At 37.1% G+C, this 16,676-nt stretch overlaps 1 protein-coding gene across 2 annotated transcripts in view; it reads right to left on the bottom strand.

The window, feature by feature from the left end:
* FBXW7 (F-box and WD repeat domain containing 7, E3 ubiquitin protein ligase) overlaps positions 1 to 16,186 on the bottom strand; it is a 106,660-nt gene extending 90,474 nt beyond the window's left edge. For both annotated transcript variants that reach the window (XM_010586134.1, XM_010586135.1), the window contains exon 1: positions 15,635 to 16,186. In XM_010586134.1, the coding sequence (XP_010584436.1) occupies positions 15,635 to 16,123 (489 nt within the window). In that variant the 5' untranslated portion in view covers positions 16,124 to 16,186. The remainder of the gene's footprint in view (positions 1 to 15,634) is intronic.
* Between the last annotated feature and the right edge of the window lie 490 nt (positions 16,187 to 16,676).

The following is a 16,676-nucleotide window of genomic DNA, read 5'->3' as shown; positions in this document are numbered from 1 at the left end:
CAAATAGGTCTTAAAAGCTGGAGATTCTAGTAGCAAAAAGGAGAAGGGTAGCACCTCCCCTCCTTGCTCTGGTCATTTTATTCCAAACTCTGCTGTAAACTGGCTGTAGGACTTGTCAGGCTTGTGAGCTCTGAAATGAATCCAGTAAGTAGGATACCTGAAAATCCTCAGTTTTTGTTGTTGCCGAGTTATTTTTCCACTAGATTAGCAAATGTAAACAGCTCACAAAGCAGCCAGATGCATGATGAGACAAACACAAGACAAACAGCAAAGTGTTTGGAAGTGGACAGTAGTCAAGACCTCCACCTTTGGGCAACAATGAGCTATTAAGATCACCTCTCTTTCTCCATGGATCCCTTAGCATGCAACATTGGTCCTGAAGAGACATCAATGATAAAAACTTTCTAGGCATCAACAGATACAAAATTTCATCTCTAAAAGGAAGGGAACATGCAGGTACGTGCAGCTATAGACGTGGGATCTGCCTTCAGTCATGATGGTACTAGTGGCAAAAAAGCATTTGACATATTACAAGGGACCATTTGCACAAGCTCACTTTTTGTAAGGTCACATTAAGTGTTTATGAAAGAAATATATAGACTGTCTAGTAAATTGCATATTGGCAAGACTATATAGTATCAATACTAATGTCACTAACATATCATTAGAACATATACTTAACCATGCACATTTAAAAAAAATAATTCTTACCATATTTAGACATCCCTGTAAGTGTACATAATAATTTGTAACAAGAGGCCTATATTATTTGGCTTTACTCCACAAGCCTTCTAACTTTATTTACTGTACTATGGGGTCTTGTTGTCATTGTCACTTTTTTTTTTTTTTAAACTGTCTTTAAAGCATGTGTCTTCATTTCTTCATTAAATATTTCAGAAAATATTCCAGGTATGTAACAGAAATCGAGCTGCATCATCTTGCGTTTTACAAATATTCCAGAAATGTCTGCTCAGTCCTCATTGGCTATAATATGACCTGTTGGATAAGCAAGTTTAACTGTTTGGTCTAGTCAGTTGCACCAGCTGTTAAAAAGAATTGCAACAGCTGCTCTGCAGGAATTTATTTGCTGACCACTTATTTATGCTGTTGTTGCACCTTTAAATAAAGACAAGAATTAAGAACTACAACAACAGGTAGAGAAGTCATGCAATATTTAACACTGGATTAAAATGCAAGTCAAATTCTCAGCTGAGGATAAGCCATGGAAAGGGAAAGCAGGTGTTTTTGTTAGCAAGAAGGATGCTTCTATGAAAAAGGAAGATAGGAAACAAAAAAATTTGTTTTCCATACAGTAATTCAGCTTTTCTTATGACTGTATCACCCTTCCATGTAAAATGCAAGACTTTCAATGAGAAATTCTCTACTTGTATACATACACGCACAAAATAAACCCAAAGCAGTACCAAAATATTTAAAATATGATTATCAGTTTCTGAATAGTGTCCAAAAAGCACTGCCAAAAATTAGGTTTGGAACTTTAAATCTTCCTTTCTACATATTAAATGGGAAAAGGAACAATCCCCAAAACATCAGAAAGGTGTTAAAAATATTTCTGCCACCTAATACACCTTAAAAAAATTTTTTTTTCTTCTGTAGTGAAAAATTTTGACCAGATATCATTTATTCAGCATTAAAAAAAAATTCCTTTTGTCTAAAGCCTGATAACACAGTAACACTCTTCATATTAGCTATATTATCTACTGCCAAAATAAAAGGTTGAACAATGCAAAGTATTACATTTTCTATGTTTGAAACAATATAGATATCAAGGTCTATTTTAAACAAGATTGTGTTTTTCTTCCTAGAACTGTAAAATACACATAAATCTAACAAATGCAACAACTGATTGTTACACTGGCATTCATTTGATAGCACCAAATTAAGCTATATAATCCTTTTCAGCTGGTTAACAGCATACTGCAAAGGGGTGTGAGGCTATTTATAAAGCTCAAGATATGCGAAGTAAAGAATGCCTGGACTACAGAAAAAAGCAGGTAGTGTGTGGAAGGGCTGGCACTCTTGGTTGGTATGGTTGCCACCTTGATATTTTACTTGTCGTCTTTCTTTTTTTTCACACACACCCCTTTTTTTTTCTCTTTAGAGAAAGGGGAAGCCTTACTTGTATTTTTATTTAACAAACACTGGCTTTCTCTGACTTGTTCAAGTATCACTTATTATTTAAAATGCTTGTAAGTATTTCATAGAAATTGACTTTGTGCATATGGACAACCAAATCCACTTTGAGTTTACTGGCTGTCTGATGCTCTGACTTCAGACCCTGCCAGCAAAGAAATGCAGTGCAGCAGTACCAAATTCTGACTGGCACAGTGTAGGAAGAGTTTCAACAGTCTGTCCTCCAAACAGATACACATGCATACATGTAAACACAGTGTTTAGTGTACTTGCTGTAGGACATGTAATACTAGTGGTTTACAAAAAAGCCAAAAATTTTGCAGATGGGTGAATGCCTTGGGGTACCAACACAACAAAGTGTCCTTGCTTTGGATGAAGTCCAGCTTAAAGAGAAGGAACAACATTATTACATTTGGCAAGAATGAGGGATCCATAATGAACAATTTTAAGTCTGATTTCCATTTAGCTGTGTCAATTAAAATGAAATTAAGAAATTGGAAGCAAGTTAATTATTTTCTGTGTGTTTTAGAAAAATCTGACAAAGGGATCAGAACTGAAGGAATTATGATATTGGTAAAAAAGTGTTCATAATTTGTTGTCTTTTAATTTTTTTTAGTACTCAGTATATTTGGGTCAATAATGATCATGGTAGCTGCCATCCTTAAGGGACACTCCATAATTTAAGTGAGAAGAACAAAGGGTCTCCTGCCCACTTCCAAACATAGATAACCAGTGGCTGGATGACATACGAATAATAATGTGATTTGCACTTACAGGAAATGTTGCTCATACTTTACTTAATAGTAGTAATGACTTCCAATGATGAATAAGGTGGAATTTATCCCTGCTGGCAATCTATGGTGGCAGTAGGTATATTTTCCACTTAAGCAGAGGCACCAGGGATTGAACAAATGTATTAACATTTAATAAGCATCAACAGAGTAATATTTCATGACACAGCTGAAAAGCACAGCCACCGTCTCCCAAGACTGAATTACACTGAATATTACTAAAATTCACAATTTGCTCCTTTCATATTATGCAATATACACTCAGGTAGTAAAATCAGTAGAAAACATGAACTTTTAGTAAGAACAAACATAAAAAGAAGTAAGGTTCAATAAAGAAATAGTTGACTTGGTCCACCTTGACTTGGGATAGAAATCTCTGCACTTCCTTAGTAACTGTGTCCTTCTCAGATCCTCTCCCTCTTCCCAATTGTTGTTGTTACAAACTAAAGAAACAAAATTTAAAATTAGCAAGAAGAGGAGAAAGGAGAAATAAGACAGAAGTAAGAACAGAAGAGATGCCCAACGTTTTCCTCTTGTATTTCAGAGATTATTATAGAGAAACCCACCTATGCACAAGAACTCACGACTTCCACCTTTAAAATCTCAATACCAATTAACTATATGTAACTTTACATCGTAAGTTGTACTATACAGAGTCAATGCACACAAAGTTTTAAAGAGATTTTTTTAACATAAAGCACATTTTACAATAATTTGGTGAAGTCCTGAACTTGTTTGGCCAGGAGAGAATGGGTGGAACTCTAGAAAATTTGCATGAAATTGAAGTTTAGACAGTGTTTTCATTAACCACACTATGGACAAGAAGGGAGAAGATGCTTGCGACAAAGAGAACAGTTTATAGAAATACTGGTTCTAGGTTTTATAGGGATTTCTCTAATAGAAATTTCACCAATAAAGAAAACTGTAAAACGTTCAGATGCAACCTAAACAAAATGGCAGATTAATAAATCTACACAAAATGCACATTATATCATTACTACACAAGCATAGCTTCATGCACAGATCAGACACCATATACTACCAAATAAAAACAGTTCATGTGTCAAAAATCATCCTTTGTCAATAGACATTACACACTGTCTGTTCAAACATTCTGCTGAGACAGCTTGGAAATTTTGGGTTTAAGCATTCTGCCTGTTCAGAAATGATTAAAACTAGCATAGAAGTTGACACTGTCTAGTTCTCCTCCTTATACTCAAGAATTTGTAAAGATATGTAAATTACTTTACTGTGCACAGCTTGCTGAATAGCAACGTGTTCTGCAGATAATGAAAAGTCTCTTACAGAGAGACATACTGCTATTTTGCAGATTACAGTGAGCGAGTAATGCATCAGGAAAAAAATGTTAGTCCTGCAGCAGCTGTTAAACGTAGTTCTGGTCCTCAGATCACCTTCTGTTCCTCCAGACCTCTAAGCTAATTTCAGGTCTCATAATTTTATAAATGTAAAACATCAGTAAATACAAGAAATATACTGATAACTTACATTTTTAAACATACACTTCAAATTCATAGCCAAAAGAATATTTAACACCATCTATTTGGGAAGGGGGGGGGGGTGTCAACAAACCCAAAAACTAACTCACCAGCAAACGTTTTACTTTCTTCACACTTCGATTCACCATTTGAATCAAGTTTCATAACCAGTAATATCAACTTCAGTTAAGCCCCAAAAGGTGAAGCAGCCTAAAATTGACACTCGGAGCAACAGCATCTGCTGATAAAATGCTCAGTAAATACAGCTGTATCAATACAGACTGGAGATATTTGGGGTAATCATCACATCAGGCAACAGCACCTGCCACATAGTCAAGAACAACATAAGGAACAAATGGCATATTTAAGTGGGGCAGAGCTCCCAAATGTATTTGTTAGACAAGCCATGTATCCCAACACAGTAAGTGTACCAAAAGTATTCTTAAGCACATTTTCATGATTTCTACTTCATAATGTTGTTGCCATATAATTGGTGAGTTGAAATAGTATTACTGCAATTCTCTTTTTTTCTTTTCTTTTTTTTTTTAAGAAGCTCATTTTCATTTTACGAACAAAGATGCATAGCAAAAACCACGTAGGTGCCTCACTGACACTGATTTCAAAGCCTATGAAAAAGTGTGCAACTACAAGACACTGCTTCAAGTAGTTATCCTGAAGGTATCAGTTTAATTTATTCTACACAAAGTAAACCAACATGGCAGTTTGAGAAACACAGGCAAGTTCCTTTCCAATACCTGCCTTTAAGGAGCTCTGCATAAGCCAAGCAAATAAAAGACAATTCAAATCAATACAACCTCATGGCAATGCATCAATTCTGAGCAAGTCTAAACCAAGAGGCTGTTTCCGTGCTCCACCCTCCCCGCCCCCCCCCCCCCCCCCCCAAGGTGGCTGGCATCTTTTCTGCTTTAGGGAACTACTAGAAATATGCCTGTGAACAACCAACCAACATGGCTACAAGAGAATTATACATATGTCCAGGAGAAACTACTGGATGTGTCTGGTAAGAACCACCAGGAAATAAGGATGGCATACACTCTGAGATGCAGGCTTCACTGCAAAGACGGTGCAATTGTACATTAAGTCAGATACCTGTACAGACAAATCTAGCACAGTCAAAAAGCTCTGTAGGTTTATTTTCCAGCGTGGCTAGTTGAGGTAAATCCCTTGACTGGAGTTGAAAGACTGACCTCAATTACTGGCACAGAAGTAGAAAATTGCTTGTACCTTACTCAGCTAGGTCTTTAGTCTCGTAAGCAATCTCTGTAATAGGAAACTAAATGAGAAACTAAATCAGCACTACCTCTTTCCACATCAAAAACATGCATCTTTCTGTAATGGGGGGAGGGGGGAAAAATCAATGAAAATCTACTTATTAAGTATAAACTTGTAGTCAAAACTGTGACCCAAACTGTCAGCATCAGTCTTCTCTTAAACTACTTTTCTTCCTTCCCAGGCACCGAGATTCTTGACTTTCCTTTCTATACACAATTACTTACTTCACAAATTATACATTAGCACTGTCATTTAATTCTGTAGTAATATTTGTAAGAATCATAGTGAAAAGAGGTAAGACACCCTTCATTAAGAGAAAGAAAAAACATAATTTATTATAGAAGAAATTCCTGTCCTTTGACTGCAAATGACATTTTAACATAACAGTTAAATTTAATTACTAGGTATTTCAAGAACTTCGCAGGAGAAAGCTGAACTAGATAGCCAAGTTCTTAGATAAGACACAAACTCTATCAGGGATAACCACATTACTACAAGCAGAGCCCACATATCAATTAGCAAGCTTCATGATCCGCTTACAGAGTAGGGAAAATTAACAGAGCAGCAATTATTTAACACCAGTTTTACCTGCAAGTGAAGGTGTAGGAGCAATTCTACTTACAAAAGGCAAAAATTCAGCCAAACCTCTGCTAGCCTTGGGCAGCAAATGAAGCCATTACTTAACACAGCCAAGTAAAAGCAGAGCAAGTGAGAAGTACTTTTCAAAAAAAGTGTTGTTGGTATTTGTAGTAATGAAGCATGCTGCAGGTTAAGACAGATGGGGAAGAACCTTGCTATCTACAGAGACACTGAGAATCTGCATTCCTTCCATGGATGCTTTAATATTAAACAAACTACATCTTAATGACAGTTGCATGACCTTTCCAAATGATCCTGCATGCTTGGAATCATTATCAACTAAACTGTGTAGTATATAAATGAGAAAGAAGTCAAAGGTTAAAAGTGTTGATTGATAGTAATCTCAGAGTATGCATAGTTCTAATGTTACTCCAGTCCAATATAAAAATAAGGCTCTGTATCAGAAAACTAAAAAAAAAAAAAATTAAAACCAGCAAAGCTTGCTCCAAAATAACTAAACTGTCATGGTAATGCAAAAGTAATTTTGACTGGCAGTTGTAAAGACCATTCATTGTTATCTTAAGTCATTTACTTATCTTAACTCATTGTATTTCACTACTGTAGTTCAGAATAACGAAGGAAGGAGAAAATTTGCCAGTTCCTAAGCTTTTAAAGAGTGATGTAAAAGAAGCTTTAATTAAAAAGGAGAATCCCAGGGAAAAGCAAGAGGAAAAAAAATTATATTGCCAATGCATTATTATTTTTTTTACAATCAGAGCAATTCTTAACATGCATCCTTTTTGTCACAGCTGTAGCTGAATTATTAGTTTAAAAACTCTTTAAAGAATTAACTGTTAGACAGCTCAGAAGATGAAAAGTATGAAGAATCTATAAACCCTATGTGTGATCCCTGCAAAAAATAGATTAAAAAAAGAATCTTTTTGTAGTATAAAGTTTTTCTCCTGTGCACTCAGAGCAGAGAACTATACACTGCATTCTTATCACACAAGCCATCTGAAAGTGTCTAATATTTATTTTTTAAAGGAAATATTCCTACATCATTTCATATACTGGAAACAGATTTCTTCACAAATAAAAAATGAGTCCTTCTGTTCCAGTTGTATGTATTCCCTAGACTTAAAAAAAATGCTTCCAAGTTTTTAGCTGCAACAGCAGGAAAAACCTTTGCAAAGAACACCACTAAGTCTCTGCAGGGATGCAGCAAAGCAACAGCAGCCCCCTCTGCTGCTCAGAAAAGGAGAAAAATACTAACATACACTGTTCCAAAACCACTGCTCCACTTACACAAAATATTCCAACCTTCTCAATTTCGTGTACTGCCTGTACACGAAACAAAAAATTTCTCTAACCATCCTTTATTTCCCCCTACACCTACAAAGCTTGTAGTCTATTATTCTGAGAGTAACTGCAGACTTTCATACAGGAGTCCCTTTTCACCTCACATATGCACAAACTGCCCAGTGTAATCTTAGTATTCTTTAGTTTTAAAAATTAATGCTATCCTTCCATACAAAGCCAAAAATCACTGAAAAATAAATCCTTTCTATCCTTGTGGCTCTACATACCAACTTGGACCAAGCACCTCGCAGTAAAAAATTCTGTCCCAGTCTGTGCTATTTGAGAGCTCAAAGCTACATATATGAGCAGGGCTTTAGGTTTGTTTCAGAACATGAGAGATGGGTATTTAAGCTCCACGGGACAGGTCTTCCTGTGGTACATCCTGTGCTAGCTCCACCTAAGTCAACATAGCTTATTTGTTCTATCTCCCCCGCCTCCACTCTCCAGGGTCAATGAACAACCAAGAAAAGGCACTCTTGGAACAGCACCGTTACTTACACACAAACAGACAGTATGGTACCTGGAATCAGAGGATGCTGCAATCAAAGTACACCATTTTTACAAGAAAATTAAGCTGCTTCTCAGCCTTTTGCCATTGTTATATGTAAAGCCTTTGACACCATTTCCCACAGCATTCTCCTGGAGAAACTGGTTGCTCGTGGCTTGGACAAGTGTACTCTTTACTGGGTAAAAAACTGGCTGGACAGATGAGCCCCAGGAGTGGTCGTGAATGGAGTTAAATCCAGTTGGCGGCCGGTCACAAGTGGTGTTCCCCAGGGCTCAGTATTGGGGCCAGTTCTGTTTAATGTCTTTGTTAATGATCTGGATGAGGGGATCGAGTGCACCCTCAGCAAGTTTGCAGACAACACCAAGTTGGGAGGCAGGGTTGATCTGCTTGAGGGTAGGAAGGCTCTACAGAGGGATCTGGACAGGCTGGATCGATGGGCTGAGGCCAACTGTATGCGGTTCCACAAGGCCAAGTGCCAGGTCCTGCACTTGGGTCACAACAACCCCATGCAACGCTACAGGCTTGGGGAAGAGTGGCTGGAAAGCTGCTCAGAGGAAAAGGACCTGGGGGTGCTGGTCGACGGCCGGCTGAATATGAGCCGGCAGTGTGTCCAGGTGGCCAAGAAGGCCAATGGCATCCTGGCCTGTATCAGAAATAGTGTGGCCAGCAGGAGCAGGGAGGTGATTGTTCCCCTGTACTGGGCACTGGTGAGGCTGCACCTTGAATACTGTGTTCAGGTTTGGGCCTGTTGCTACAAGAAAGTCACTGAGGTGCTGGAGCATGTCCAGAGAAGGGCAACAAAGCTGGTGAGGGGCCTGGAGCACAAGTCTTATGAGGACCAGCTGAGGGAACTGGGGCTGTTTAGCCTGGAGAAAAGGAGGCTGAGGGGAGACCTTATTACTCTCTACAGCTACCTGAAAGGAGGTTGTAGCAAGGTGGGTGTCAGTCTCTTCTCCCAAGTAACAAGCAACAGGACAAGAGAAAATGGCCTCAAGTTGTGCCAGGGGAGGTTTAGATTGGATACGAGGAAAAATTTCTTCACCAAAAGCGTTCTCAAGCATTGGAACAGGCTGCCCAGGGAAGTGGTGGAGTCACCATCCCTGTAGTTATTTAAGAGACATGTAGACGTGCAGCTTAGGGACATAGACTAGTGGTGGACTTGGCAGTGTTAGGTTAACAGTTGGACTTGATGATCTCAAAGATCTTTTCCAACCTAAACAATTCTATGATTCTGTATGTTATATATGAAAGACATCTATTAAAAAATCATAACCTTTAGTAATGAATCAAATGCTCAAATATGACAACTGCTGAAGGGGTATCAAAGTGGGTTTTGTGGTTGTAGATCCAACTATACAGAAATTTTTCATCTTCTTTTTAGCTAATCTGTTTTCTGGTTCTTAGAAAGCTCTGGTTAACCAACAAAACCATCACCATCACAGCCCACAATCCTACAACAAGCAAACCTGCATTTGAAGAGGCCACTAACTTGAAAAGTTAGTGGAGGGTTCTGTGTATAGAATGTCTGACCCCTTATAAAGAGTCACCATCACAATCCAAATAGTTAGCACGGAAATAATGTTTCACATTCGTATACCCTAATTTGCCAAGTTTCATGACAGCCTCTAGAGAAGAAACGGAAATAAATGTTTAAGTAAGAGGGCTTTTGTTACACTCTTTTTGAACACTGCCTGTTGTGCAGAAGGATTGAGCATCTCCCATAGACAGGCTCAAACACTCCTTTAGACTTCCATCCAGACAAGCAGAACAGACAAATGTGTTTCCCAAAACCCAGAACAAGAAAAATGGCCAGGGACCAGCTAATAATCCTCCTGCTCTACCCGCTCACTTGGATTTTAAAATTCAGATCCTTACAGAATACATGAAAATACCTTTAGTGCCTTTTGGTGTATTCTCCCCTCAAAACACAATTTGTGGAGAAATATGAAATAGCTCCTGGAATCCCACTTCGAATGGGAAGGTGTGGCATGAAAAGAAAAAATTATATGAAAATTCAAGATGGCATCTGCCTGAAGTGCGAGGTATACTTAAAGGTGAAAGAGGGCTACCATTTGGATATCTCCCAACAACTGTTTCCTACACGTACAATACAACTTTTTGCCATGGACACAGTAAATTGCATCTATTAGTTTCTGTATAATCTTCTGTTTTCCTCTTTTGCCAGAGACCAACTTCAAGCATGCAAGCAAGAGTAAGAAAGGAAACACTCCTTAATACCACAATTTGTCCTAGAGCACGTATATATCTGCCTCTGGAGACCTCACATCTGCTAGTCTTATATGAAGTAGTTATTTTGCCTAATCATAAAAATCTGTGACAATATTTGCTGGAATGAATGCAACTAATGCTTCTCAGGAATTCATGGGTTTAAATTTTTAGATTTTTTTTCAAAGTGATTGTTTCCTCAGGTGGCTTCAACATTAGACACATTTAATATTAGAAGTATTATGTAATGCAGAATTTTAGATAGAGAAAAATTTATAGAACAAAGTTAAATTCATGGTAGCTTGGGTATAAGTGATCAGGACTTTTTTCCCCTTCCCACAAAACACATCAAATCCAAACCAAAGCTGAATGAACCTGTAAATTATTTTAACTGTTTAAAAACAATTTCTAAAATAATCAAGAAGCCAATACTCCTCCAAATAAGCAAAGTTCACAGCAGTTAAAGAAAAACAACTCATCTTGATGGAAACCTAAAGCCTCCATTAAAACAAAAGATTAAAGCATATTGAAGATGGTAGTCATTAGTATTTAAAAACTACGAAACTGGGAATTGTAGAAAGAATAAGCAAACAAAAAGACACACAAAAAATGGACTGAGGTAAAGATGACATATATTATGATCAAAATAATTTTTAAGAATTAGAACAATCAATATTTCAGAAATCTCAAATAAACCTAACAATATATAGGAAAAAACTTAGAACAGGAAACAGACTGCAACTTGGATAACCAGAGGCTGAAACCCAGGTGTCAGTCCAAGAGAAATTAATGCAATGGTTGACATAGAACACAATTAGCAGCACTGATGCCATTTTTTCCATAAAAGCATGCTGGTTACCACCTATGTCAAACACCAGTTTTGACAAAAATAAAATATTGCTGGTGTGATGTATTTGTTATTACTACAATTTCAAGAGTATGAAAACGGGTAGACAAACAATCTGAAATAAGCAAGAATGCTAATTTACATGAGCTATTTCCCAGTGACAGTGACTACCAGTAATATATTCTTGTCCTTGCAGTGCTACAGAATCCCACATGTACTGAGGGATAAAAGCATTTAAGGGCAGTTGCTATGAAATATGTGATACACTGTGAATGTATTTTTTGCTTATGTTGTGGTTAATTGTTACATAACCACTCCTAAGGAACTCAAGAGATACAAAGTCATCACAGAGCACTGGAAATGGATGCCACAAATGCGATGCAATCAGTGAAGAATCAGCATGAAGCGCATGTTTCTGCTAAGAGTCCTGCACATATTATTTACTTTGCCCTCCTGAGCTATCTAGTATTTTTATGTAACAGACATGACAGCATTTAATAGGACACAGATCAATTGGACTGAAAATTAACAAACAGTAAAGGATCTGATGAGGTACATTGGCTGTGGGAAAACTCTAGTCACAACCAAGTGTCAATTCTTATCTCTAGGTACAAAGGACACAGGCCATACTTACAGAACAGAAGGGTCTCTGAAAAAGGCTTGCATCATGTTAGACAAATCAGTCAAACATGAAATCTCAATGCAATGCTGCAGTCAAAAGCGTTAACAGAATCATTTGTTATATGAACGGGTAGATATATAGCATGAACAAGTTTTAATTGTCATTGGCGCAGTTGCTACTGGAGTTTTAAACTCAGTTCTGATAGCTAAGATTCAAGATGGATGTTAAAAAAATCAGAGAGAGCGTACAGGGAAGTATCATAACAAGAACAAAAAATAGAAAAATATGCCCAACGGACACAGTGTCCTCCTTATTTACATTTAAGAGACCTTTCTGGAGTGAACTTGATTGCTTTATGTATGCAGGAAAAAAACCCCGCTTTGTTAAACAGCTCTTCAGTACAACATGAAAATAAGTTGTAATGATCAAGACAGACAGGTAACAGGAAAGCAGCAGAGTAGAGTAAAGGTGCAGAAGTTTACACACTAAATTTTCTAAAAATATGCTTTAGCTTGCCCAGAAGTCAATACAGAGCAGCTTAACATTTTATGCAGGAAATCATACAGGTAACCACAAGGACCCTTCCAGATTCCTAGGTGTTGCTGGTGAATGCAATGAAGACTCTCCTGAATCACTGGCCTTCTCATTTCAAGTGCACATGCCCTTTAGTCATAACATTTTCACAACATTATGGCAACAATTATCTCAGTTATTTGCACAGAACAGTAGTATGAGGCAAATATTTATATATAATTGTGTATATATATTATAAAAACATTACCTAAAATATGAATATATATAAAATGTATTTACATATAAATACAATGGTTTTTATGCTTCTGGTGAAGTTTAGCAGGTAGAACACAGCGAGCTTGCTGCTGTCAAGTGGAAGTCCAGGTGACAGGCAGCAAACACAAGCAGGATACATTGTGGTGTTACGCCCGAACCTTGCCATTTCCTTCCTTAACCACACAGGATCCCACAGACCAATAAGCAAAAAAAAAAAAGTTAGATTAGAAAGAGACTTTATTCAGTAGTTTATAAGGAAAGGAATAAAAAGTAGAAGGACAAAGAACAGAGATATCAAAAAGTTGAAATGGGCTGCAGAACGACACCTACGGCAGTAGCAGTTGCTATTTTATTCAGTCTCACTATTATCTTTTGGCGTTTGGTAGTGATGAAAACTGTGTGTTGCCAATGTTGCTACGTATCAAACCAGACCAAACTAGCAACTGTGTTGGATCAGGAATGCATGCTTCTGAGGAGCCAGGTTTACATCTGACACACAAACAGTAAGTAGCGGATTCAGCCATCACAGCCAATACCGGTGGCGCAAAGCAAGTTTCACAGGGGTACAGCATACAGCAAGGGAGCAGGTAATTCAGTCACAGTTAGGACAAGAACTGTACTAGACTACAAAGGCTGAGAAGCATATCTGAAAAGCTAAAAATAAGACTATCAGGTTCAAGTGTCCTAGGATAAGACTATTTTCACTTCAACAGGTAGAACCAGAAATCACTTGTAAATACAGCTGATGAGTCTACAAACATTCCTTTTTCTTCCTAAAACCAGCATATTAATTAGTCATGTTTATTTTTACTCTGGTAATTCATTCATGCTCCAGCACAGCTATATTTCTACAACATCTCTTAACATAGAATGTGCTCCTATAGTTAAATGTTGGTTTATTAATGAATTGGCAACATGAATGTTGCATTATGTCAGTCTTACTGTGTCACCATGACCTAGAGCAGTATCACCTCAAGACATTTTCTAACCTGTGCTGATCCTTCAGGTACACAGTTAAAAACTACCTAAAATAAGAGTTGCACCATGAATCAAGAACAATTCCCAAATACGGTTCGCTACGTCGCTCCCCAACAGTTCTTGCAGGACCACAGCCTGGGGGCAGAGCACAGCCGAAAATGGCCTGCGCTGCATGGAAACAATATGCAAAGCGACTATCAGACCACACAGAAATTGTGCATCTATACAAAAATCTTTCAGACAACTTCCTTCAGGCTAAACCAGCTTGTTCAGTTTATGTCAAATACGTCTTAAAAAAAGAAAGAAGAAATCTGTATTCATTATTGGAGATGATTTAAAAAAACCTTCAGAACTGACCACCACTGAAAACTATGCTCTGCTCTGTCTGTATATAAATTGAGCATGGTTATTTACAAAGCACTTCAAAAAGTTTCCAATTCAGAGACTTAAAAATATATTTTTGAGTGTAAGCATTTCCTACATTAAATATCAAGTCCATACTGTATGCAAGTTGTTATACGATACTCAGTAAGTCATACTATATCTGGAAAAACCAAAGCATTGGAATAAAAACAAGAATTTGAGTTGTAAAAAGCCAACTGAATGACATGAAATACAACAGTATTTCATTCCAAATCAGAAAGCATATACTTCAGTACCTTGAACAGTAGAATTATCAATAGAAAATTATATAATTTACTAAAGACTCATGTTAAAACATTATGACTTTTCAAAAACTCGAAGATGTGTGTTTAAAGTATTTCAACTAACAAGTGAATTACAAACTAATCGCTATTACCAAAATCATATTGCTGCAGCTTCCAGAAGCAAATATTCATCCTATCTACCTGTTCTAGTGCATCTTCAAGACTGATTCTCCATCTCTATACATTTGTGTTCCTAGTCAAACACATAGGGAACCCTCTTAACTTACATTAATCGATTTTTTGAGGTTTTGTTTTGGTTTACATCACTTTTTCTTTTAAAGTGCATTGTAAAAATTTGAGGGGTTTTTGTCATTTTGTTTTTTGAAAGGTGAGAGGACACTAGGTGTTCTATTACCAATTAATGATTAAGAAAAAGAAATTGGTACATAGGCTTAGGAACATTATTATTCCACAAGAACACTTGCCTGCTCCTCTTTTTTATTAGTATCACCACTTTCATTATTCTTTCAGTTTTTGCTGCTGCTGCTAAGAGTTAACAGAATTCCTCCTTCCTGAAAAATTTGGAAAATATGGTGAACTACTAACGTACACTGGAGCTAATACACCAAAAACATTTTTTTTTAAATCTAAAGTGTTAGGTGATATAAGTAACAATAAAAATACGAATATTTATTTCCAAATTCTTATTACAAATCCGAAGTTCTCAACAATCATTGCACACAATTTACAAGGTCCTCACAAGCAGGATACCGTACGACATTATGTAATGATTTCTACCTGAATGACTGGCTAACACACTTTTTTTTAACCTGTATTTTGTCAATGAACTCACTATAACCTGGCCAGAAGAAAGAACTTGATGTTTCTGTAACATTCCACCCTATTTTTTCATTACAACTTTTTCATCTAAATGAACCAGATATTCTCAGAGAACACCACATATGCACAGTTGCTCACCCTCCTTCTTGCCTACTTCGAGAAGGAAAATATCATAAATAATGCCAGGAGGGTGTTAGTAAGTGTATAAATATTTTTACATGCTAACTTATAAAGAATCACCTTGATCTTTTGAAGATAGACATCAGAGTTCCATTCCTTAAATATATAGGAGTATTTGCTCATGTCAAATGCATGCAAATAATTTGATTATTAACAATTAAAACAGTATCGTTTTTGTGGACTGCATAAATTCTTCATAGCGAGCTCTTTAGGAAGCAGAATCTTTGCTTCATTGTAAAACCTTAGTTTAAGTTAAATATGCAAGTTATTTTCCAAAATCCAGAGTTAGCAAGGATTAATAACACAAAAAAATGTAGTTTCTCACCTTTGTCTTTATGTAGAATGGCGATGACTGGTGAATGGCCAAGTCCATGAGGCTATTGGAATTTGTGACACTGTTACTGTTAGCATGTTCATCTTCTCTACTGCTGTCATCAGACTGATCAAAATCATCACTCTCCTGATCCATTTCCTCCTCCTCTTCCACCTCCTCCTCTTGATCACCAGCATGTTCATCATCTTCTTCCTCTTGGTTACAAGTGGATTCTTCATCCACTGTAATAAGTCTATTGTTATTTTCTTCTAACTGTTCCTGCTGAGACTCATGCCTGTCATCAAATCCAGGTTCTTCTCCTCCTATCTCCCCATTCCTCCCAATGTGCTGCTCCTCTTGTTGTCGTCTTTGCTGCTGCTCCTCCTCTTCTATGACTCGATTCATCTGCTCCTCATCTACTTGGCTTGAGGAAGCATTACCTCGAAGAGATCCACCAGTTCGTCGCCTCTTGCTGCCCACAGAGAGCAGTTCCTGATTCATTTCCAAAAGCCAGCTTGCTACTTCTTGGACCTTGGCTAGGCTATCTGAAGATGCAAATGCTTTCACATTCTAAGGAGACAAAAAAGGAAAAAGTGGGAAATTACAGAAGTTACTTTTTTTTTATTATATAAAGTATTAAAAACTTATTTCATTTTATTACTCCTGACAACTTCAAATTTCAAGAAACAAGGAATAATTTCTACTTGACAGACAACTGGAAAAAACCCAGACTGCAGACAACTTTGTAGCAAGACAGTTATTTCTTCTTTCAAACAGTCTGATCATGATCTCTGTAAGCACCATATTCTGCAAAATTCAGAACTGCTTGCCCTCCTAGAGAATCCACAAGAACCATTAACATACATGTTAACAGAAGATCCAAGTATGTGACATTACTTGCTAAAAATTGGACAAAGATGATTTTCAAGTTGCATTCTATTTTCCCACTCATTTGATTACAGACTTTATATATTATTCACAAATTATGAACTGCTTTTGGTCTTATGCCTTAAGAGCAGGCATATTTTCAGGTATAATTGAAAGTTGGATTTCT

Source organism: Haliaeetus leucocephalus, unplaced genomic scaffold (genome assembly GCF_000737465.1).
Source record: "Haliaeetus leucocephalus isolate CR32 unplaced genomic scaffold, Haliaeetus_leucocephalus-4.0 Scaffold140, whole genome shotgun sequence".
NCBI lineage: Eukaryota > Metazoa > Chordata > Aves > Accipitriformes > Accipitridae > Haliaeetus > Haliaeetus leucocephalus.
The sequence above is the reverse complement of the archived record's forward strand: the minus strand, read 5'-3'. Positions and strand labels throughout refer to the sequence as shown.